At 42.9% G+C, this 23,448-nt stretch overlaps 1 protein-coding gene across 1 annotated transcript; it reads left to right on the top strand.

Moving 5' to 3' along the window:
* On the top strand, window positions 1–23,448 carry Drg1 (developmentally regulated GTP binding protein 1). Its single transcript, XM_052736305.1, has 9 exons — window positions 1–211; window positions 1,532–1,655; window positions 4,210–4,385; window positions 11,791–11,860; window positions 14,620–14,789; window positions 18,812–18,942; window positions 20,803–20,970; window positions 21,153–21,275; window positions 22,798–23,448. Exons 1-9 carry the CDS (start codon window positions 170–172, stop codon window positions 22,895–22,897), a joined length of 1,104 nt encoding a protein of 367 aa, XP_052592265.1. The 5' UTR covers window positions 1–169; the 3' UTR covers window positions 22,898–23,448.

Here is a 23,448-nt window from a genome sequence, read left to right as displayed (position 1 = left end):
GCGGAGACCGCCGGGCACCGTGAGCCTCGGCGCAGACCTCTCGCGAAACAGTGTCGCGAGAATGAGCAAGTCCCGCGCTTGCGCTTTGCCGCGGTGGTCCGTGGCGCGGTCGGAGCGTGAAGGGAGCTGGGTGGTGTGAAGGCCAGCGCCGCCTCGAGCCCTCGCCACCATGAGCGGGACTTTAGCGAAGATCGCAGAGATCGAAGCCGAGGTAAGGGGCGCAGTCGGCGCTACCCTCCCGGTCCGAGCATCACTTCCCAGGCGGTGCCGCTGCTCCGTTGTCAGGGCCCTGTTCCTGCCTGGCTTCCCTTCCCGCACCACCAACCAGCTTGCAATGCCTCGGCCCCTACCCATGCAGCCCTCCCTGACCTCCTCCTCTGGGTCTGGGCCCCTCGCACTCTGCTTCTCTCACATCCACACCCAGTCCTTGGCCGGGACCCGCTCCGGTATTCAGCGTATGTCTCGATATTTCTGTTTTTCTTGCTTTTCTCTGAGTCACACCGATTTCTGTTCCAGACTCCGTGAGGTGATCACGAATTTTAAAGTCTTGCCTAGTGATTCCTTGCCTACTCGCCACTCTAACCTTGATGATCCCCTTTTTCACGGCAGTGATTGTGTCGGTTAAAAAAAAAAATCTGGAAGTAAATTGATTCTACCCGGATAGTGTATGACGCCCGAGAAGTTCAGGGCTTTTTAAATTTAGTAAAGTGGTGATCCTGTTTTAGATCAGGTCCAGTAGAAACGAATCCAGGAGATGGGTTTTAGTTCCATCTGTGGATAGGGATCGGAATGACCTTGGTGTTGACACTTTGGGTCATTTTTTTCTTCTGTAGTGAGGAAAATGAGCTGGATGGTGGGGAGAGTGAATTTAGAGCTCATTTGTTTGTTTGGGTGGAAAATAAATATATTTATTATGTGTGTGGGAGGTCAGAGCATAACTTAGGGGCGTCATTCTGGCTTTCTGTCATATGGGTTCTGGGATTGAGTTTAGGTCTTAAGGCTTGGCAGCAAGTCCACTGACTCTTTGAGCTTATCTAGTTGGCTCTGGGTTTTCCCCTCCCCTCTTTTTTTTTTTTTTTTTTTTTTTTTTTTTTGGGAGACGAGGTCTCTACATAGCCCTAGATATCCTGGAACTATGTAGACCAGGCTGGCCTTGAACTCAAGGGAAATCCCCCTGTGCCTCCAGAGTGCTGGGATTAGCCAGCCTTGGATTTTTCTTTTTGTAAAAAATATTTAGGTAAGCCAGGCAGTGGTGTCACAAGCAGAGGTAGAGGCAGGTGAAGCTCTGTGAGTTTGACGCCAGCCTGATTTACATAGGGAGTTCCAGGACAGTCTACATAAAGAGACCCTCTCCCCGCCCCCAAAGCCACAAACAAATAAATAAATAAAATGACTAAATTGAAATGAGTACACTGGCATCAGTAGGACATAGAAGGACAAAACATCATGCTCTTAGCTTTGGGGAGCATTTGGGATACTCTGTCTTTTCTGAAATGCTTCAGGTTTATGGCTGTGATTCTTCCCTTATTAGATGGCTCGGACTCAAAAGAACAAGGCTACAGCACATCACCTTGGGCTGCTAAAGGCTCGCCTTGCCAAGCTTCGAAGAGAACTCATTACTCCGAAAGGTGGCGGTGGTGGTGGGCCAGGAGAAGGTTTGTGGTTCCATATAATCTGTGTGTGTGTGTGTGTGTGTAGTTTCTATTGAACTAATATGTGTGTGTGGGTGTGTATATGTGTATTCACATGATGAATTATTTATTTTTCTTTTGAGACAGTCTCCCTGCCCTGGAACTTACTTATATAGACCAGGCTGGCTTCAAACTCACAGAGATCCACCTGCCTCTACCTTCCAAGTGCTGGGATTAAAAACATGAACCACTATGCCTGGATTCTGTGAATATTTTTTGTTTTTGTGACAGGGTTTTTCTGTGTAACAGCTCTGGCTGTCCTGATACTCCACTCTGTAGACTAGGTTGGTCTAGAACTCACGAGACCTGTTTGCCTCTGCTTCCCTGGTGCTGGGATTAAAGGCTACCACTATGTCTGGCTACTTTATTTTTACTTATTTACCTTTTGTTAAATTGAGGTGGGTCTTACTGATCCTGGAATTCACCATTTCAGCTAGACTAACTTCATCAAGCTCTGGAGATGTGCTTGTAACCCAGCAATGGGGTTACAGGTGTGTGTAGCTGTTGCTAGGCTTTTATGTGAGTGCTGAGAATCCACACTCAGGTCCTCATGCTTGTGTGACAGGTATACTGATTACTAAATCATCTCCCTAGCCCCATTATTTTTAAATATTTAAAATTTATTTTGTGTGTGTAATTAATATTTTTAGCAGGGCAGTTGATGGTACAGGCGTTTAATCCCAGCACTCAGGAGGCAAATGCAGGTGGATCTCTGAGTTGGAGGCCAGCCTTGTCTACAGAGTAAGTTCTCGGACAGCCAGGACTACACAGTGAAAAACTCTTGTCTCAAAAAACAGACCTACCTTTAATGCCAGAACTCAGGAGGCAGAGGCATGTTAATCTCTGAGTTCAAAACTAGCCTGGTCTACATAGCAAGTTCCAGGATAGCCAGGGCTGTTACACAGAGAAACCCTGTCTGGGGGGGGGGGGGGGGGGATAATAATAATTAAAAAAAAATTATCAAAGTTTATTTATATGTATTTTTTTCAAGACAGGGTTTCTCTGTGTAGTTTTGCAGCCTGTCCTGGATCTTACACACACACACACACACACACACACACACACAGAAAATCCCCAAAGCTGGTAACAAATAGTACTTGGGACTGAAGGCAGGAGGATTGCAAGTTCCAGTGTAACCTGGACTACTTAATACTTAAGTATATCCTATTTCAAAAAGCCTGATCACATTATTCCCAAGGGTAAGATGAAATCCAAACCAGAGTTAAACATGGTGCCCCAAATCTATACTCTGTCTTTTTGTTCTTTTGTTTTTTTTTTTTGAGACAGGGTCTCTCTATGTAGACCAGGCTGGACTTGACCTCACAGAGTGCTACCTGCCTCTGCCTCTGGAGTTCTAGGATTAAAGGTATGTACCACTATGCCTGGCTTTATTTGTTTTGATATTTTAAAGTTTTGTTTGTTTTTGTTTTTTCTAGACAGGGTTTCTCTGTGTAGCCTTGGCTGTCCTGGAACTCACTTTTTATACCAGGCTGGCCTCAAACTCACAGGGATCCTCCTGCCTCTGCTTCCTGAGATCAGAAATTAAAGGTGTACACTACCATTGCCCAGATGACACTTTTAATTTAATATTTTAAAATTTTGTATGTGCTAGGCATGGTGGTACATACCTTTGATCCCAGTACTAGGAAGCAGAGGCAGGTAGATCTCTGTGAGTTCCAGAACAGCCAGAGCTGCATAGTAAGACCCTGTCTCAAAAAACAAAACAAACAAACAAAAGAAATGAATTTTTGTGTGTGTGTGTGTGTGTGTGTGTGTGTGTGTGTGTGTGTGTGTGTGTGTGTATGGTTACTTGTTTGTATGTGCACTGGTGCCTTCATAGGCTATAAGAAATAATCAAACCCCTTGGCACTGCACTTAGAGCTGTCTGATGTGGGTGCTAGGAACCAAGCCTGTGTCTCTTTGCAAGAGCAGTGAAGAGCTATCTCCAACCCCTATGTTGTTTTTTTGGGTGGGTGTTTTGCCTGCATGTATAAATCTGTGCACCCTGTAAAGACCGTATCAGATCAGTTGGATCCTCTGGGACTGGAGTTAAAGATTATTGTGAGCTTCCTTGTGAGTGCTGGGGATTGAGTCTGGTCCTCTGCAAGAGCAGTCAGTACTCCAGCCCCAGAGTGTTAACATTTTTGAGAGAGGACCTCAGATAGTCCAAGCTGGCCTCCAAACTTCTGATCCTCCTGCTTTTTACCTCCCAAGCAGTGGGAGTACAGATATACATCACCATACCTGGCTAATGTTCAGTATTTTTTGGATGAATGCTTTTGTAATCTTTGGGCCTTAAATATTATACTAAAAACTGTTATAATTTGAGTAATAAAGAAAGAACCACATTGTTTTAATCAAGTACTGCATTAAATTGAATTGTGAATTTTATGCTTGAGTTCTGTTTCAGAAGTAAGCCACAGAAAGTTAGAGAAACACTAACAAAAATATGAATGGAATTAGGTCAGTTGTAACGTACCCAAGGATAACTCCTGTTTTTTGGTGTTTATTGTTTTAGGTTTTGATGTGGCTAAGACAGGTGATGCTCGAATTGGGTTTGTGGGTTTCCCATCTGTGGGGAAGTCAACTCTGCTAAGTAACCTAGCAGGAGTGTATTCTGAAGTGGCAGCATATGAGTTCACTACTTTGACCACCGTGCCTGGTGTCATCAGATATAAAGGAGCCAAGATCCAGGTGAGTAAGATTTGCAGACCACGAAAGGAAAGAAATGCATTGTTTTCATTCATTACAGAAGCACTTCATTAGTAGCCCACAGTACGTCAGATCTATGCTTTTATTTACCTGGCCCCTCATCTCTTAACAGTTGCTACATTAGTTTAACAATAAAGTAATATAATGAAGTAGGGCCTATGAAAATCCATGAAAAGAGGGACTACCATTTTTATCTGATAATGAGGGAAGAACATCTGAGACAGGGCTTTATGTACAAAGTGACTTTCGGATGTGAGTCTTTTTAAGATTGATTTTATTTTATGTGTATGGGTATATTGCCTGCATGCATATGTATGTGCGCACCATGTGTATGACTGGTGCATGCATCTCCTGGAACAGACATTCCTGATGCTAGGAATTGAACCTGGGTCCTCTAGAGGAGCACCCAGTGTTTCTCTCTCTCTCTCTCTCTCTCTCTCTTCCTCTCTCTCTCTCTTTCTCTCTTTTTTCTTACTGAGACAGGGTTTTTCTGTATAGTTTTGGAGCCTATCCAGGAACTCACTCTGTAGATCAGCCTGAGTGCTGGGATTAAAGGCATGCACTTCCACGCCTGTTGTGCACCCAGTGTTCTTAACCACTGAACTATTTCTGCAGCCCTTGGAAGTGACTCTTGAGAAAAGGTCTTATATAGTCAGTGCTGGCTTGAACTCCAGGTTTGCCCTTGCCTCAGCCTGTAAAGTGCTAGAATTAGAGGTGTGTGATACCACATCTGGTTGGCAGGGTGTCTTGAAGTTAGCATATGTCTTTCTATTGCTGCAATGAAACACCATGACCAAAAAGCACGTTGGGGTGGAAAGGGTTTCTTTGGCTTACACTTGCATATCACTGTTCATCATCAAAGGAAGTCGGGACAGGAACTCAAACAGGGCAGGAACATGGAGGCAGGAGCTGATGGAGAGGCCATGAAGAAATGCTGCTTACTGCCTTGCTCCCCATGGTATGCTCAACCTACTTTCTTATGGAACCTAGGACCACCAGCCCAGGGATGGAACCACCCACCATGGGCTGGGCCCTCCCCCATTAATTACTAATGAAGAGAATGCCCGACAGTCTTGCTAATAGCCTGATCTGATGGAGGCATTTTTTCAAAAATTTCCTTTTAAATAACTCTAGCTTGTGTCATGTTGAAATAAGACTAGCCAGCACAGCATAGAATTTGACCAGCCAGAAAAGTAAAAGTGTACTTTACATAGCTATTGCACACCTTTAATCCCAGCACTCTGGAAGCAGAGGCAGACAGATCTCTGTTTGAGGCCAGCCTGGTCTACATAGTGAGTTCCAGGACAGCCAGGATTAGGTAGAGATATCCTGTCTTGAAATGAAGAAAAAAAAAAGAATTAAAAACAAGCAGAAAAAAAAACTGTACTGGTATGTCTGATAGTGATTTGATACTAGGTAGGAATAATGAGTATGGTTTCTGTAAAGGTAGGTTGAGACTGAATTTATAAAGGGCCTTTGTATATGCTAAGGAAGCTGAGCTTTATCTGTATAAGACATTTGAGATATATTTTGCTCTCTAAAGGCACCTGAGTTTCAGTGTCTTGATTCTCCCCCCCCCCTTTTTTTTTCTTTTCTGAGAAAGGGTCTCATGTAGCCATACTGGCCTCAAATTCAGTTTGTAGCTAATGACCTTGGAACTCCTGATCCTCCTGTCTACCTCTGAGGTGCTGTGATCAGAGGCCTGCGCCATTATACTTGGCTCTTAGACATCTTCCATGAAATATATGGTGCATATATCTGAAGCTCCCCTCCCCCACACTGTGTTTTCTCTGTATAGCCCTGACTGTCCTGGAACACACTGTATATACCAGGCGGGGCCTTGCACTCAGAGATCTGCCTGCCTTTGTAAATTCTGGATCAAAGGTGTGTGCCACCACTATCCTGACAAAGATTTATTTATTCATATGTTTTGTCTGCATACCAGAAGAGGGCATTGGCTCCCATGGGACTAAAGTTATAGATGGCTGTGAGCAGCTATCTGAGTGCTGGGACTTGAACTCAGGACCTCTGAAAGAGCAGCTAGTGCTCTTAACCACTGAGCTATCTCTCCAGCCCAGTCATATTTATTTATTTTTCTTTTTTTTTTTTTTCCGAGACAGGGTTTCTCTGTGTAGTTTTGTGCCTTTCCTGGAACTCACTTTGTAGCCCAGGCTGGCCTCGAACTCACAGAGAGCCTCCTGCCTCCGCCTCCCGAGTGCTGGGATTAGAGGTGTGTGCCACCACCGCCCAGCTTTTTTTTTTTTTTTTTCCATTTTTTTATATAAAGAGTTTGAGCATAAAGAGTTTATATAAACTTTATATAAAGAGTTTTTATGTTAAGATTTTGTATCCATAGGTATATGGGTGTGTATGTGATGTGACTTTTCAAAGTTTTCTTATGCCCCTTCTTTACTTCCCTCCTCCATTAGTGAGTAATTGCTCATCAGTTTCTTGTCACTGCAGATTAGTTTACATGGTAAGAATTTTATGTAAGTGAGAATCTGTAAGGGTTACTGAGATGGTTAAGGCACTTGACACAAAGGCTGATACCTCGAGTTTGATTTCTAGAACCCACATGGTGGGAGGAGAGAATTGACTCTGCAAGTTGTCCTCTGACCCTTGTAACCTGTCTTCCTCTCCTATTTTATATTAACTTTTTTATTTTAAAGTAATTTTTAAGTTGAAAAAATAGTACAGACAATTCTCTTATATTGCTCACTTGCTTCCCTTACTGTTAACATCTTTTTAATTTTTTTCTTGACAGGGTTCCTCTGTAACTGGCTGTTCTGGAACTCAGAGATCTGCCTGCCTCTACTTCCTGAGTGCTGGGATTAAAGGTGTGCGCCACCACTCTTGCCAGTATTAGTTAACATCTGATATAACCACAAAACATTATCAGAGATAGGTCAGTACTGGCGCAGGAATATTCATTGAACCATAGACAGAAATAGAATTTCTCCCTTTTTTTTTTACACCAATATCTTTGCACCAGTCACTTTGGAAGTGAGTCTTTTTGTTTGTTTTTTGAGACAGGGTTTCTCTGTATATCCCTGGCTGTCCTGGAACTCGCTCTGTTGACCAGGCTGGCCTTGAACTCACAGAGATCTGCCTGCCTCTGCCTCCTGAATGCTGGATTACAGGCGTGCACCACCACTGCCCATCTGTAAGTGAGTCTTTTGAGAAAGGGTCTTGTTAGTTTTGGCAAGAATACTTCAGAAATTATGTTGTGTCTTCATCCTTACAATGCCAGTGTGATTTAGTGATGTTGACTTTGTGTGTATGTATGTATGCTATGTGTTCCTATATGTGTGTATATATGTGCACTTACTTGTGTGTGCATGTAGAGACCAGAGATTGAGATGAGAATGTGTTTCTCTCACATTCTTTTCACAATTGCTTTCCACTTTTAATTTTTTTGAGACAGAGTTTCTCACTGAACCTGGAACTCATTGTTTTTTCTAGACTAGCTGTTGTCCATTGAACCCTGGTAATTCTTCCCCCCGGCCTCCCACGTGAGGTTTTCTATGCCTTGCTTTCATGTGGAGTCTGGGGATCTGAACTCAGGGCCTCCTGCTTTAAAAAAAACAAAAAACAGCAAGCACTCTAACCTACCAAGCCCCCAACTCCCATCACTATTAACTTTTTTGTTTTTAAGACATATTCTTTGTAGATCTGGTTTTAACCTTAAGATTCTGCCTCTGCATCTGTTCGTAGGAGCTGTAACTGGTTTGATATTAATCTTTGTGAGTTCATTAAGATGGTGTTTGCAGCTGGGCGGTGGTGGGTCACTCCTTCAATCTCAGCATTCGGGTGGTAGAGGCAGGAAGATCTCTGTGAGTTCTAGGCTAGCCTGGTCTACAGAGTGAGTTCCTGGACAGCCAGGGACCCTGTATCAAAAAACCAAAAGAGAGAGAGCGAGAGAAAGAAAAGAGAGAGAGAGAGAGAGATGGTATTTTCAGAACTTCGGAATTGTGATATTTTCTTTTCAAAGATAGTTAATATTTCAGGGGAGATACTCTGAGAAAAAGCCACATTCTAATTCTTATGCTTTTATTTTATTATTAAAATTATTTTATTTATTTATTTATTTATTTTTGGTTTTTCGAGACAGGGATTCTCTGTGTAGCTTTGCACATTTCCTGGAACTCACAGAGATCCACCTGCCTCTGCCTCCCAAGTGCTGGGATTAAAGGCGTGCACCACCACCACCACCACCACCACCACCACCACCACCACCACCACCGCCTGGCTAAAATTATTTTATTTTAATTATTTATTTTATGTAAGTGTTTTTATGCTTGTGTGCTTGTGTACCACTTGTATGTGTATTGCCTGCAGAGTCACAAGAGGGTGTTGGATTCTTAACTGTTTAACCTTTCTGTATTGTTACAGTTTTTGTATGTGCTGCAGAATCAAGCATACCTCTTAAACTTTTGTCTACTCTTTGGGGTCTGTTTTATAGCAGTTGTTGCTGTTCTGTCACCCTCTCTGATGGTGACTTTCAGTTCTTTTTTCTGTTGCATTTGTTAATTGGATTTCAATATGGAAGAGCTGTTCTTCATTCATTTATTCAATAATTTCTATCAGTGTGGAGTCCTGGATATTTTATGTGTGTTATATATAATTCAGTACTATTAGCTGGCCAGTGGTGTTGCACATCTTTAATCCTGGCACTTGGGAGACAGAGGCTGACGAATCTCTGAGTTTGAGGCCAGCCTGGTCTACAGAGTTACAGGATAGCTAGGGCTACACTGAAAAACCCTGTCTCACCACCCCCCCTCAATAATTCAGTACCATTTTACCAGCTTTGACCATTAGAAAGTTCTTTTCATTGTCTCCTGTGTTTTTTACGTAAGCCCTGCCTTGTCTCCTTTTTCTTTTGGGATATGGTTTTACTAAGTAGGCAAAGCTGCCCTCACGCTCAGTGCCCTCCTGCATTGCCTCCTGTTGGGATTGTAGGTGTGTATTATCATCCTCAGCAGAGCTGTGATTTATTGAACAAATTGAAAATCAGCAGAAATGGTGCAAGCCATTATAAATTCAAGATGATGTGAGTGGTTTGCTAAATGTCTTATTTTACCTAATCATGCCGTTCTGTCCAGTTGTTTCATGTATTTTGCATGTGTGTATATATAGTGTAGTATGTGTGTATCTATGCATATTTGTGGGCATATGTGTGTGAGGGTGTGGGCATGTGTGTATGGAGGCCAGAGTTTGATGGCAGGTGTCTTCCTCATTCATTCTCCAACTTACATATTGAGGCAGGGTCTCTTACTTGAACTCAGAGCTTGCCCATTCAGATAGTCTAGATAGTCAGCTTGCAATTGGAATTCCCTATCTGTCCCCAATTCTGGGTTACATATAGGCTGCCACACTCTACTGGTATATGAGTGGGCTTTAGGGATCTGATTCCAGTCCTCATAATTTTGTCGCAAATGCTTTTACCGACTGAGTTTTCTCTGCAGCACCTTGTTAGGCATTTTCAGTGACCTGAAGTACATGAATAACCTGTGGCTGACATTTAGTATATGCTAAGGAAAATAACTTACATAGTCACTTGTGAGGAAGATTGGATTTGATAAAATAGGTGTGGTGAGACACTTATAATTCTAGCACTTAGGAAGTGGGTGGAGGTAGAAGGTCCAGAAATTCAAGGTCATCCTCAGCTACATACTGATTTCAGGAACATCTTGGATTCCATGATACTCTGGGATCTCAAAATGTGGGAGTCTCAGATGTAATTAATATCATGAGCGTAATTAATGGATATCATGAGTGTAATCAATATCTTGAATGTAATTCATGCCACTGAATTGTGAACTTAAGAATGGTTACAACTGCAAATACTACGTTCATTTAAAAAAATAAGGTGGAGTGTAATTACCATACATTATACGTGTCTATGAAATTGAAGACAGTGATGTTCTAAAATAGAAAGTAGTCGTGGTGTCATGGGCCTATGAGGATGCTGGACTAAAGTCTATCAAATTGTGCAAGCAGGCAAATTGTATACTTTGTGAATTATTTGTCTATTTAATAAAGATTTTATAAAACGTAAAAAAAAAAAAAAGCGTGTGGTACCACACACAAAAAAAATGTGTGGGTCTCTGTGACCACCAAGCCTGGGAGAGTAATAATCTGAATGAAGCAAGCAGGAAATCTGGGCTGGGTAGTGGTGGCACACACTTTTTATCCCATTGCTTGGGAGGCAGAGGCAGGTGGATCTCTGAGTTTGAGTTCAGCCTGGTCTATAAAGTGTGTAGCCAGAGCTACATTGAGAAACCCTGTCTTGAAGAAAAAGAAAAAAAAAGAAGAAACAGAAACTCCAGTTTTTTTTATTGTTTCCTATGTTTTTTATATAAGAAACAACACCTAGGAAGCCAGTTGGTTTGAACTGTTTTAATTTAAAGATTTATTATGTATTTTATGTCTATGGATGTTTTGTCTACATGTACATTTGCACATCAGAAGAGGGCATGGGATCCATGAGACTACAGATATAGATTGTTGTGAGCTGCCACCATGTGGGTAATGGGAATTGAACTCACGACCTGGAAAAGCAGCTAGTGCTTATAACTGCTGAGCCCCTGGTTCAAACTTGTAGAGTCTATAACACTGGGTAATTTATTTTAGGCATATTTAAGTACGGTACAATTTGGAAAAACGTTTTCTGGTTTAACACAGTCCCCTGTGCACAAGGAGGTATAATTACATCAAAGCTTTTCTCAAAGTACACATCACTTCTGTAAAGATGGATTCTGGAGATACATGTATTGCCTTAAGGGGTGAGGGAAGGATCTGGTGTGGTCTCAGTCATACTGATATCATAGAGGTCATCTGGGCTATTAGCACCTCTGGTCCTACTTGTAGGAGCTTGGTATAGCCTGGCCCTACAGATAGTGCAAGGATCACCTAGGCTATTAGCCACCTCTGTTTCCAGCCTTCTGGGCAGAAAACAGGTTATACATCTTTTCCATTAAAAAGACAGCCCTGGGCTGGAGAGATGGCTCAGAGGTTAAGAGCACTGGCTGCTCTTCCAGAGGTCCTGAGTTCAATTCCCAGCAACCACATGGTGGCTCACAACCATCTGTAATGAGATCTGGTGCCCTCTTCTGGTCATACATGCTGTATACAAAATAAATAACTAAATCTTTAAAAAAAAAAAAAAAAGACAGCCCTGCATGTTTAACATTCCTGTATATCCCTAGTGTGACCTGTAAGCGCAAAGACCTTTTTGTTCCCAACACAAAGAAAGGTTGGATTTGGGTCTCATAAATGTTGGATAGTAGAGAAATACTGGTATCCAAAGGAGGATACTTGGTAGTGTGATTGTCTATGCAGATTTATAACTGGTTGTTCCTTCTTTTCCCTGTTCTTAATCTTGTAGCTCCTGGATCTCCCGGGTATTATTGAAGGTGCCAAGGATGGGAAAGGCAGAGGTCGTCAAGTCATTGCAGGTGAGTGGTCTGGGGCTGCCATCTGGGGATCCCACAGATAGCTTCTGTTGCTAACACTGTTCTAGTTATTCACTCCCTGTAAGTTTTAGATGTTTCAGATAACATCTTTATTGATTTGTTCTCCAGTGTGACCTTTGTTCAGCAGAAATCCTTAAATTTGATAGATTCTAATTTGCCTTTAAAGTTTGTTTAGATGTGTTTGATATGTATTGTTTATAATTAGTGCTTAGCCTGCATTGTATGTATGTGCCCCACATGTCTGTGTAGTGCCGGGGAGGCCAGTGAGGTGGTTGTATCCCCTTGAACTGGCGGTTAAAAAGTGCCTGCCACCATGCGTAGCCTTTTTCTTTCTTTTTTTCTTTTTTGTATGAATTCTGGGGATCAAACTCGGGTCCTGATGCAAACATTTTACCTACTGAACTATCTCCCCGGCCTTGAAGGTGTTTTATAAATCCTTATCTTTCCTTAGGTTTTTGTTGTTATTATTTATTTTTATTTGTGTGTGTGCTTTGTCTGCAAGTATGTGTGGCTCAGTGACTATGGAGGTCTGAAGAGTGCATTGGATTCCTTGGAATTAGAATTATGGATGGTTCTGAGTGGTAGGAACCAAATCTAGGTCCTTTTGCTAGAGCAACATGTACTCTCAACCGTGAAGTCATCTCTCCAGCCCCGGACTTAATATTCTTAATATTTATGATGCTTTTGGTTGCTGTGACAGAATATGTCATGTAAAACATTCAAAGGAGGAAAGATTTACTTTGGTTTACTGTTTCAGAGATGTCAGTCCAATGGGAGGACCTAACAGAACTTCTTAGATCGGTCAGAAGAAAGGGGGAGGGAATGAGGAGGAGGGAGGGGATGGTGTAAATGACCAATAAATACACAAAAAGATTCAACGTTGTTAGTCATTACCACCACTGGGAGAAGTCATTAAATACTGGTTAGTAATACCACTGACTGTTGGTAAGGCTGGGAAATACTTGGGAGTTTTTACTCACTGTTAATGGGAATATAAACATATAAACATTGGGACAACTGTTTTAGCAATTTCTGATCACTTTCATTTGATATGCAACAGTTTCACTGGTGTTTATCTAGGAAAAGTGAAAACATACCAACAGAAAGACTGACTTGTACATGACTGTCTCCACACACACACACACACACACACACACACACACACAGGGTTTTAGTGAAAACATACCAACAGAAAGACTGACTTGTACATGACTGTCCTCCCCCCCCCACACACACACACACATACACACACGGTTTCTCAGTGTAACAGCTCTCTCTGGCTGTCCTGGAACTCGATTTGTAGATCAGGCTGGCCTTGAACTCACAGAGATCCGCCTGCCTCTGCCTTTGCCTCCCAGATACATGACTGTTTATAGCAGATTATACTTCCAAATAGAAAATATTACATATGTTCCTCCATAGGTGAGTAGCAGGTAATAGTTTACTCCTCAGTTATAAAAGAGACAAGTTACTGATAACATACACAATGTGGTTGAATATTAAAAAGAGCTAGAATAAAAGATTTGAGCCGGGTGGTGGTGGCGCACGCCTTTAATCCCAGCACTCGGGAGGCAGAGCCAGACGGATCTCTGTGAGTTCGAGGCCAGCCTGGGCTACAGAGCGAGTTCCAGGAAAGGCGCAAAGCTACACAGAGAAACCCTGTCTCGAAAAACCAAAAAAAAAAAAAAAAAAAAAAAGATTTGAGCAGAAAAGAATACATTTTATTCCATTTATGTGGAATTTTAAAAAGCAAAACTACCGGGTTGGGGATTTAGCTCAGTGGTAGAGCGCTTGCCTACCAAGCACAAGGCCCTGGGTTTGATCCTCAGCTCCAAAAAAAAAGTAAAATTACCTATGGTAATAGAAAGTGCTTGACAAGGAGTAAGAGAAATGGTCTAAAACGGGTACAACTTTTGGAGGGGATTTGAATGTTCTGTATATTTTGACTGACTTATTTTTGACAGTCTTCCATAGCATAATTGGCCTTAATTTGTTTTGGTAGCTGAGGATGTCCTGATGTTCGTGCTGGGATTTCAAGTGTCCGCTACCACACCCATCTTGACTCTTGTCTTGACTAGTGTGGTGATTAGATCATTAAATCATCTGCTGAACAGCTATAGTTTGTTTTTGTGAAGTGTAGTTTGGTAAGGCTGATGAAGTGTATGTTAATTGGGGCTGGGGAGATGATTGAGTGGTTAGAGCACTGCTGGCCTTACAGAGCATCTAGATTTGATTCTCAGCACCCACATGGGAGCTTACAACCCACTGTGTCTCCAGTTTCAGGGCATCTTCTGGCCAACATTCATATGAACATTAAAAAATCAAACCAGATACATGACGGTAATCGTGTAATACAGATAATGTCATCTGGTTTTTATTTTAGAGTTTATATTTTAAAATTTATTATTTTAGAGTTTATATTTTAAAGTTTATTTAGAGTTTATATTTTTTAAAAGGTTTCTAAATTTATCTGTAGTTTATTACTCAGTTTATATTTTTAGTTTGATTGTCTTACTTGTATATAAAGGTTTGGCCAGTTTTCTGGGTGATTGTTTGATAACTTTAAGTCATGTACTGCAGATTGATAGCTAGTATAAATCTTTGGTAACCTTAAGCATTTTATGTGTATATAACAACAAAAAAATCTCAGTCTAGGGGCTAGATAGAAAACACCTCTATTTGAGTTTTTGGGTCAGTAAAGGCTGTATGCATTCAACTTAGGGTATCATTTTTACCCCCAGTGGCCCGAACATGTAATTTGATCTTGATTGTTCTGGATGTCCTAAAACCCTTGGGACATAAGAAGATAATTGAAAATGAGTTGGAAGGCTTTGGGATTCGCTTGAACAGCAAACCTCCCAACATTGGCTTTAAGAAGAAAGACAAGGGAGGCATTAACCTCACAGCCACTGTAAGTGGGGAAGATGACGTGGGGTAGACTACTGACTGGAGGGGTTGGCGTGCCAGTGGATTCAAGGGTGCAGAAATTGGTAATTTGGACACTTTCTGCCCGTTTCCTACTTTCATTGAGATAATTGAGTCATTTTGTAATGACTGACAAGAAAGACAAGGTCATGATAGGAATCACTCTACGTGTAGTTTTTCAACTTTATTTCCGTTTCTTAGGTCTCTACCTAGGGTGGTACAGGCATTTGGAACAATATTACCAGGAAGAAGTTGCCAGTATCCTGTGCTTTTATTTATTTAGCATAGATTTATAAAGCACTAACCGGAGACCAAGGATTAGTTTAAGCTCTGAAGTGGCAAAGGGAGGGAGGACGGAGAAGGCACAGAGTAGTCAAGACCCCTCATTGCTGGGTAGCGGAACAATTAGTGAGGAAAGTACAGTATATTAGATTAATAAAGTAAAGTAGGGAAAGGTGAAGAGGCTGTTTGTTCCCCCACCTCCCCAGACTGTTTCATGTATCTCAGGTTGGCCTGAGAATAATAGTGAACTTCCTGTACTCCTGCTTCTGCCTCCTGAGAGCTGGGATGACAGATGTTTCCCAACATGCCTGGTTTCTGGGGTTTCTGGGCATTGAATCCTTGGCTTTGTGCATCCTTGGTAAGCCAACTTCAATACAGCCCCAATCTCTAGGGCTACCAATCCCTCACCACCACCACCACCACAGGGTTCTCTGTATACCCCTGGCTGGCCTTGAACTCAGATCCAGCTGCCTCTGCCTCCCGAGGCAGGGATTAAAGGTATGTGCCACCACAACCCACAGGGCTACCTTCCTTTAAGTGGTTCAGAGAAATCTTCACTGAGGTGACAGGAGAGGGTCAGTCAGGTGAATATCTTGGGGAAGGATGTTTGTTGATGGGGAAGAGCCCAGTGCAAGTTCCTGAAGCATGGACGCAGCAGAGTGAACAAACTAGAGATGAACACAGCCTAGGGCCATTTAGTGTATTCTGACCCATGGAATAACCTTTTTAAAGATTTTATTCACTTTATTTCAAGTGTGTGAGGTTTTGCCTGCATATGTGTATATCATATATGTCTGGTACCTGAGGTTGTTTTTACTCCTTACTCTTTTGGGGGGCCCGCCACCCAGCTCCCAAATAATCACACATAGACTTGTCCTTACAAGCCAGCCTTAGCTTGGCTTGTTTCTTGCCAGCTTTTCTTAATGTAAATTATCACATCTACCTTTTGCCTCTGGACTTTTACCTTTCTATATTTTTGTCTATCTTTTCTTGTTATTCCGTGTCTGGCTGGGTGGCTGGGTGGCTGGCCCTGATGTCCCCCGCTTCTCTTGCTCCTCTTCATCTTGCCTTCCAGATTTCTCCTTCTATTCTCTCTGCCTGCCAGCCCTGCCTATCCCTTTTCCTGCCTCACTGTTGGCTGTTTGTTCAGCTCTTTATTAGACCATCAGGTGTTTTGGACAGGCAAAGTAACACAGCTTCACAGAGTTAAACAAATGCAACATAAAGAATGCAACACATCTTTGCATCATTAAACAAGTGTTCCATGGCATAAACCAATGTAACACACCTTAGAGTGATATTTTACAACACGGACACTGAGAGGGCATCAAATACCCTGGAGTACAAGACGGCTCTGAGCTGCCATGTGGGAGCTGGGAGCTGAAACCAGGTTCTCTGCAAGAGCAGCCAGTGCTCTTAACTACTGAGCCAACTCTCCAGCCCCAAGTTAACTTCCTTATTTTTTAGTGTTTTCAGACAAGGTCTTTTATGTACCAGGCTGGTCTTGAACTCCTGATCCTCCTTCTCCCACTTCTTAAGTGTTAAGATTCAAGGCATGTGAAACCATACCTGACTTCTATTCAATGATGGGATCCTGATGAGCTTTTGTGTTGAATTGGTTTAAGCAATACAATGAAGAAACCATCTAAGAGATTCTTACAGTGCTCTGTGAAGAACTGATGTTTGCAGTATAGTGGCATATCCTGTAGTTTTAGCAGTTTGGAAGTTGAGGCAGGCACACCAGCTGTGAGTTTGAGATCAGATTGGGCTTCATACCAAAACCCTGTCTCAAAAACAAGGCTTTGGCTAGGCCTAGTGGCTCACGCCTTTAATCCCAGCACTCAGGAGGCAGAGGAAGGTAGATCTCTAAGTTCTAGGACAGCCAGGGGTTCACAGAGAAACCCTGTATTGAAAAACAAACAACAAAAAAGTTTTTTTGGGTTTTTTTTCTTTTACGATTTTATGCATATGGCTGTTTTGCCTGTGTGATACATTATTGTAGCACTGTGTGCCTGGAGCTTGGAGGCCAGAAGAGGGTTCTTTAGACAGGGTCACACTGTGAAGCTGTAGCTGGCCTGGAAGTCTCTGTGAAGACCGTATTGACCTTGAACTCAGAGTTCTGTCTTCCTCTGCCTGCTGATTCTGTCATTAAAGGGTGTCCATCAGCAAGCTAAGTGGAGACTGATTTAAAGAAAAGTGGGGGACATACACACACACACACACACACACACACACACACACACACACACACACACCAGTGCTTTTTTGTGGAGATCAGAGGGGAAACTGTAGGAGTGAGTTCTTTTCCCAGCATCTCAGGTGAGCTCAGGCCGTCAGGCCTGGCAGCAGGCCGCTTTACCAGAACATCTCCTGACCCGACCCTGAAAACTTCAGTTGATTTTATTATTATTATTTTTTATTTTTTTTATTTTTTTAAGATTTATTTTTTTATCATGTATACAGTGTTCTGCTTGCATGTATCCCTTCAGGCCAGAAGAGGGCACCAGATCCCACTATAGATGGTTGTGAGCCACCATGTGGTTGCTGGGAATTGAACTTAGGACCTCTGGAAAAGCAGCCTCTGAGCCTCTCCAGCCCCAGTTGATTTTATTTTGTAAAATTATGTGTATGCTGGGCAGTGGTGGCACACAGTGCACACCTTTAATCCCAGCACTCGGGGGGCAGAGACAAGGGGGTCTCTGAGTTCTAGGCCAGCCTGCTAAGAAAGAAAAGAAGCCAGGCAGTGGTGGTGCACGCCTTTAATCTCAGCACTTGGGACACAGAGACAGGCAGATCTCTGTGAGTACAAAGTGGGAGAAGGACAACTGGAGAAAATTAGACTGGTGGGGGACCATATAAAGACAGGGTTTCAGATAGAAGTGGGGTGAGCAGCTTCATCAGTTGCTACAGTTTTGGTCACTGAATTAAGGCCTGAGAGTTTCTCAGAGTTCAGATTAACATAGGTTTAAGCTATCTTTCCCAAAAGATCTTCCCATTTATTTTGTCCTAATATTTGAACTGAAGAGTTCTTTGAATTAGTGTGCTATAGCTGTTGTTAATGGCCGTGTTAGGTGACTTTAACAACAGGTTTACGAGGGTGATCGTTAGGGTGATACTGAATTAGGACTCTACCCTACTGACCTGTTCTAATTATCTCCTTAAAGATGATGTCATCAATTATTATTACATCCTGAGATATTGAATATGGGACTTTAGTGTATGATTATGGGGAATGGGCTATGATAGAGGACACAGTTTAGCACATTACATATCTACCTAGTAGTTTAGAACGTTTTTTTAGTTATAGTCTACTGTAAATTAGTTACTCTTATCCAGGGCAATGTAATGAGTTTAAATTTTGGCTAGAATTTTTCAGGTCTAGTGCTGGGGATGTGGCTCAGCAGGTAGGATGCTTGCCTAGCATGCACAAAGCCTTGGGTTTAATTCACAGCACCACATTAACAGAGCATATCTATGATCCAAGCACTTGGGAGTTACAGTTAAGAGGATCAAAGTCATTCTTGGCTACTTAGCAAGTTTGAAAGCAAGTCTAAAAATCAAAGTACACAGAGGCTGGATATGGCCTTTAATCCCAGCACCCAGGTAGAGGCAGGTTGATCTCTGTGAGTTCCAGGCCAGCCAGAGCTACATAGTCTCCCAGAAAAGAAAAGTACACACGGTCCCTCCATCTTCCCTGATTTGTCTTTTTTTTCTCTATCCATTCAGTGCCCTCAGAGTGAACTAGATGCTGAAACAGTGAAGAGCATTCTGGCTGAATACAAAATTCACAATGCTGATGTGACTCTGCGTAGTGATGCCACAGCTGATGACCTCATTGATGTGGTCGAAGGGAACAGGTACTTAGTGTGTCTTTGTGACTGAGTTGGAAGCTTGTGAGGGAAACTAATAACAACGTATTACGAATCTGGAAGATGTGGTGCAACCCATCCCAGCTGTACTGTTGTGCTGCTGCCTGCAGTGGGACCCTGTGGGCTTCCTTTCTAGCTTCTCCCCTTGCTCTGCAGGTTGATTCATGATGGTGGTGTTCCCTGGTGGAGTTATATGCTGTGACCAATGCCGTCTCTTGTTTTGTTTTGTTTTTGTTTTTTGTTTTTCAAGACAGGGTTTCTCTGTGTAGCTTTTTTGGAGCCTGTTCTGGAACTCACTCTGTAGCCCAGGCTGGCCTTGAACTCACAGAGATCCAGTTGCCTCTGCCTTCCAGTGCTGGGATTAAGGGCCTGTGCCACCACCGTCCAGCCCTATGCTGCCTCTTAAGTTCTTTTGTCAAGTGATAGTTGAAGAGAGGGGATCGGTCAGTCTGCTCTCTCAATTATTATTTGAGCAATCCTATAGGCCATCTTGCAGAAGTCAGTGCAACCAGATGTGGCTCTTCCATGCATCCTAACTGGATATGGCTGAAACCTTGTTCTGTGAAACACTGCTGCTGTTAGCACTTGAGTAATTGAACCACTTTGTCCGAGTTATTCCTAACATTTACACCGAATCTTTTTAGTTGTTTGTTTATTTGAAGAATTTGACTCTGACTGAAAACAGTTGCATTAAGTTAAACAATTTACAAGTGAAGCAACTGAAGTCGGGAAAGTTGCGGCTTGCCTAATTACTAGTAATCTTAACCGTCATTTGATTAGACACTAGGAGTATAACATTGCTAAGTGCTACACTTTAAAAAAAGCTTGAAAGGCACACACCTGTAATCCAAGAGGCAGACAGATTTCTGAGTGCAAGGCCAGGCTGGTCTACAGAGTGAGTTCCAGGATAGCCAGGGCTACACAGAGAAACACTGTCTCAAAAAAAAAAAAAAAAAAAGAAAGAAAGAAAGAAAATAAAGTAAAGAGTTTTAGTCTTTAAAAACTATCATGAGCTGGGGTTATAACTCATGATTCAATCTAGCCTTGATCCTCAGCACTAGCTGAAAAGACAAAAAAAGGATGTTGTTAGAAATTATAGGTGTATATGCCGAGCAGTGGTGCCACATGCCTTTAGTCCCAGCAGAGGTAGGTGGATCTAAAAAATAGAAAAAGAGAAAGAAAGAAATCATAGGTGTGGTTCTGTCTCCTGTCTATCCAGAGGCAGTCCTTTGTCCCTCAGCGACAAATACCCCTTGACCCTTTCCCTTGTCCTCTTCTCCCTCACCTCCTGTCTCCTTTACCAACACATCCTAGTCCATTCTAACACAGACTTCCCCTTTTCCTTCTCTTTTTATTTTATTTTTTATTTTTTAAAATTTATTTATTATGTATACAGTGTTCTGTCTGCATGTGTCCCTGCAGGCCAGAAGAGGGCACCAGGTCTCATTACAGATGGCTGTGAGTCACCATGTGGTTGCTGGGAATTGAACTCAGGACCTCTGGAAGAGCAGTCAGTGCTCTTAACCTCTGAGCCATCTCTCCAGCCCCTCCTTTTCCTTCTCTTAAAAATTACACCCACAAGGTCTTTTGCTGCTATTTTCTGCCTGAGTCAGAAAGCAGCCACTTTTAACTTTCTCCCCCGCTTAATAAAAGATCTCTCTGTGAAAAAGAAAAGAAAAGAAAAGAGATCCTAGGTGTATCTTTTGGGTGGAGGGTTGCTTCTGTAAACGGACGATGCTGAAGACTTTTGAGAAGCTCTGGCATGGGCCTCAGGTCGGGGAGGGAGTGCTGAGTATTCAGCCTGTTTATCAGCAACTCCAGTTAACAACTTTCTTTCTCTTTCTGTAGAGTTTATATCCCCTGTATCTATGTATTGAATAAGATTGATCAGATCTCCATTGAGGAATTGGATATTATCTACAAGGTACCTCACTGTGTACCCATTTCTGCCCATCACCGCTGGAATTTTGATGACCTGTTGGAGAAGATCTGGGACTATCTGAAACTAGTGAGAATGTGAGTCTTAATGACAGCTTCTGGGGCTTCTTAACGAAATATGTCTGTGTTTCAGGATAGAAGTAAAGTGCTTCCTGTTGAGGGCTCTGTTCTCAGATTGGAGACCATCCTGGCCTGATGGCAGGGGTGATAGAGGGTTTGTTTATGTTCAGCATCTGACAGTGGGTCTTTTCTCTGTCTAGTTACACCAAACCCAAAGGCCAGTTACCGGATTACACATCTCCAGTGGTACTGCCTTATTCCAGGACCACCGTTGAAGATTTCTGCATGAAGATTCACAAAAATCTTATCAAAGAATTTAAGTAGTAAGTATCATGGTCACGTGGTACTTCCTTTTCTCTTGAGTTACTGGTTTCACTAATCGTCGTCATTCTGAGAGGATTAAAGGAACCAGGTGACAGAGGCTTCTGAAAGGATCTCTTGAGCTCTCGCTCTCTCTCTTACGTGTATGTGTGTATCCCTTAGTGTGCATGTGTACCACATGTGAGCCCAGAAGAAGGCATCATCAGATCACTTGGAATTAGAGATATTTGTGAGCCACCCAGTGTGGGTGCTGGGAATCACACTTGGGTCCTCTGCAAGAGCAGCATATGCTTTCATCCACTGAGCCATCTCTTCAGCTCCCTCTGAGTCTCTTCTTAAAGCCATGCCTACCTAATTGGAGCAAGAGGAGTTCCAGAAGCCTCTTCAGCTCAGGAGTGTTTGCTGGGCCATAGGTTCCTGCCATGCCCTCACTAATTCACCTTCCTTTTGGCAGATACTAATTTTAGGAGATGGGAAATGGCTTAGTGGGTAAGAGTGCTTTCAATGAAAGCAAGAAGACCTGAGTTCAAATCATCTGCTCTCACATAAAAGTTGTGCAGGGCCCTGAAAGCCTTGTAAGCCCAGCATTATGTGTTATGAGATGGGGATGCTGCAGCTTTCCTTCTGGAAAAGTGTGAGTGGACTTAGCTGCTCGGCTCTCTCTCCAGCCCCTGGTCCTTTTTTTGTTCTTGTTGTTTTGTTTGGTTAGTTGCTTGGTTGTTTTTTGGTTTTTCGAGACAGGGTTTCTCTGTGTAACAATCCTTCCTGTCCTGGAACTCACTCTGTAGCCCAGGCTGGCCTCGAACTCACAGAGATCCACCTGCCCCTGTCTCTGCCTCCCGAGTGCTGGGATTAAAGGTGTGTGCCACCACTCTTGGCTCAGCCCCGTTTCTTTGCTTTTCTTAAGTTGACTATGGAATGAGAGCAGTCCCGTGATTTCTGAAGGCATCTGTCATCGTGTGAAGTTGTAGCAAATGCCACACTGCTGTGCAAGTGGCTTTGAGTATTTGTCCCAGTTTGGAAGAGGGCTTTTTTTTTTTTTTTTTTTTTTGGTTTTTCGAGACAGGGTTTCTCTGTGTAGTTTTGCGCCTGTCCTGGAACTCACGTTGTAGCCCAGGCTGGCCTCGAACTCACAGAGATCCGCCTGGCTCTGCCTCCCGAGTGCTGGGATTAAAGGCGTGCGCCACCACCGCCTGGCCTGGAAGAGGGCTTTTGTCCACAGTAGGTCTGTGTCTTTTTTTTTTTTTTTTTTTTTTTTTTTTTTTGGTTTTTCGAGACAGGGTTTCTCTGTGTAGCTTTGCGCCTTTCCTGGAACTCACTTGGTAGTCCAGGCTGGCCTCGAACTCACAGAGATCCGCCTGGCTCTGCCTCCCGAGTGCTGGGATTAAAGGCGTGCGCCACCACCGCCCGGCAGGTCTGTGTCTTTTAAGAGCCAGGATGCTGAATCTGATAAGGTGGCACCTGGGCACCCAGGGCTGAGCTAAGCTGTTCCTGCCACTGACTGTCTTTGTTCCTTCCATACAGCGCTTTGGTCTGGGGTCTCTCTGTGAAACACAATCCTCAGAAAGTGGGGAAAGACCATACATTAGAAGATGAAGATGTCATTCAGATTGTGAAGAAGTGAAACCGAGTTCCCATCTGCTGGCCAGCCACAGCAGTGTTCTACGACCAGTTCCCACTCAACCCTTCTGTCTTTGGCAGCCATCGGATTGGGACACAGGGATGATACGGAGACTCCGAACTGGAACATCAATTGTCTTTTTTTTTTTTTTTTGAGGTGGGGTCCCATTTATTTCAGGCTGGCCTTGAACTCTAGCTGGGGCTCGCCTAGAATTCTTTATTCATCAGCCTCCATCTCCCAAGTGCTGGGCTTCCCAGTGTGTATCTGCACCTCAGCAACATTACCTTTCTTTCCTGGTGTCACTTCTGAACTGTATAAAATCCCTGGTGGGCTCATTGGCTTTGTGTCATCGTCAGATTTGCTGTGGGGAGAACTGAATGAGGAAAGGCCCGTATGTCCGGGGAGACAGCCGCAGAATGTGAAATAGCTAATGTGACATGTAACATCCTTTGTGATGAGAGGCTCTTTTACCTGGATTGGCCTTCTTCCTTTCAGGTGGCCTTTTCTCAGGACATTGGAGAGGAAGGAGATGATAAAAGTTATCTGCTCATTTC

This window comes from Peromyscus californicus, unplaced genomic scaffold, assembly GCF_007827085.1.
Source record: "Peromyscus californicus insignis strain IS unplaced genomic scaffold, ASM782708v3 Scaffold_13__1_contigs__length_99412109, whole genome shotgun sequence".
Lineage (NCBI taxonomy): Eukaryota > Metazoa > Chordata > Mammalia > Rodentia > Cricetidae > Peromyscus > Peromyscus californicus.
The sequence above is the reverse complement of the archived record's forward strand: the minus strand, read 5'-3'. Positions and strand labels throughout refer to the sequence as shown.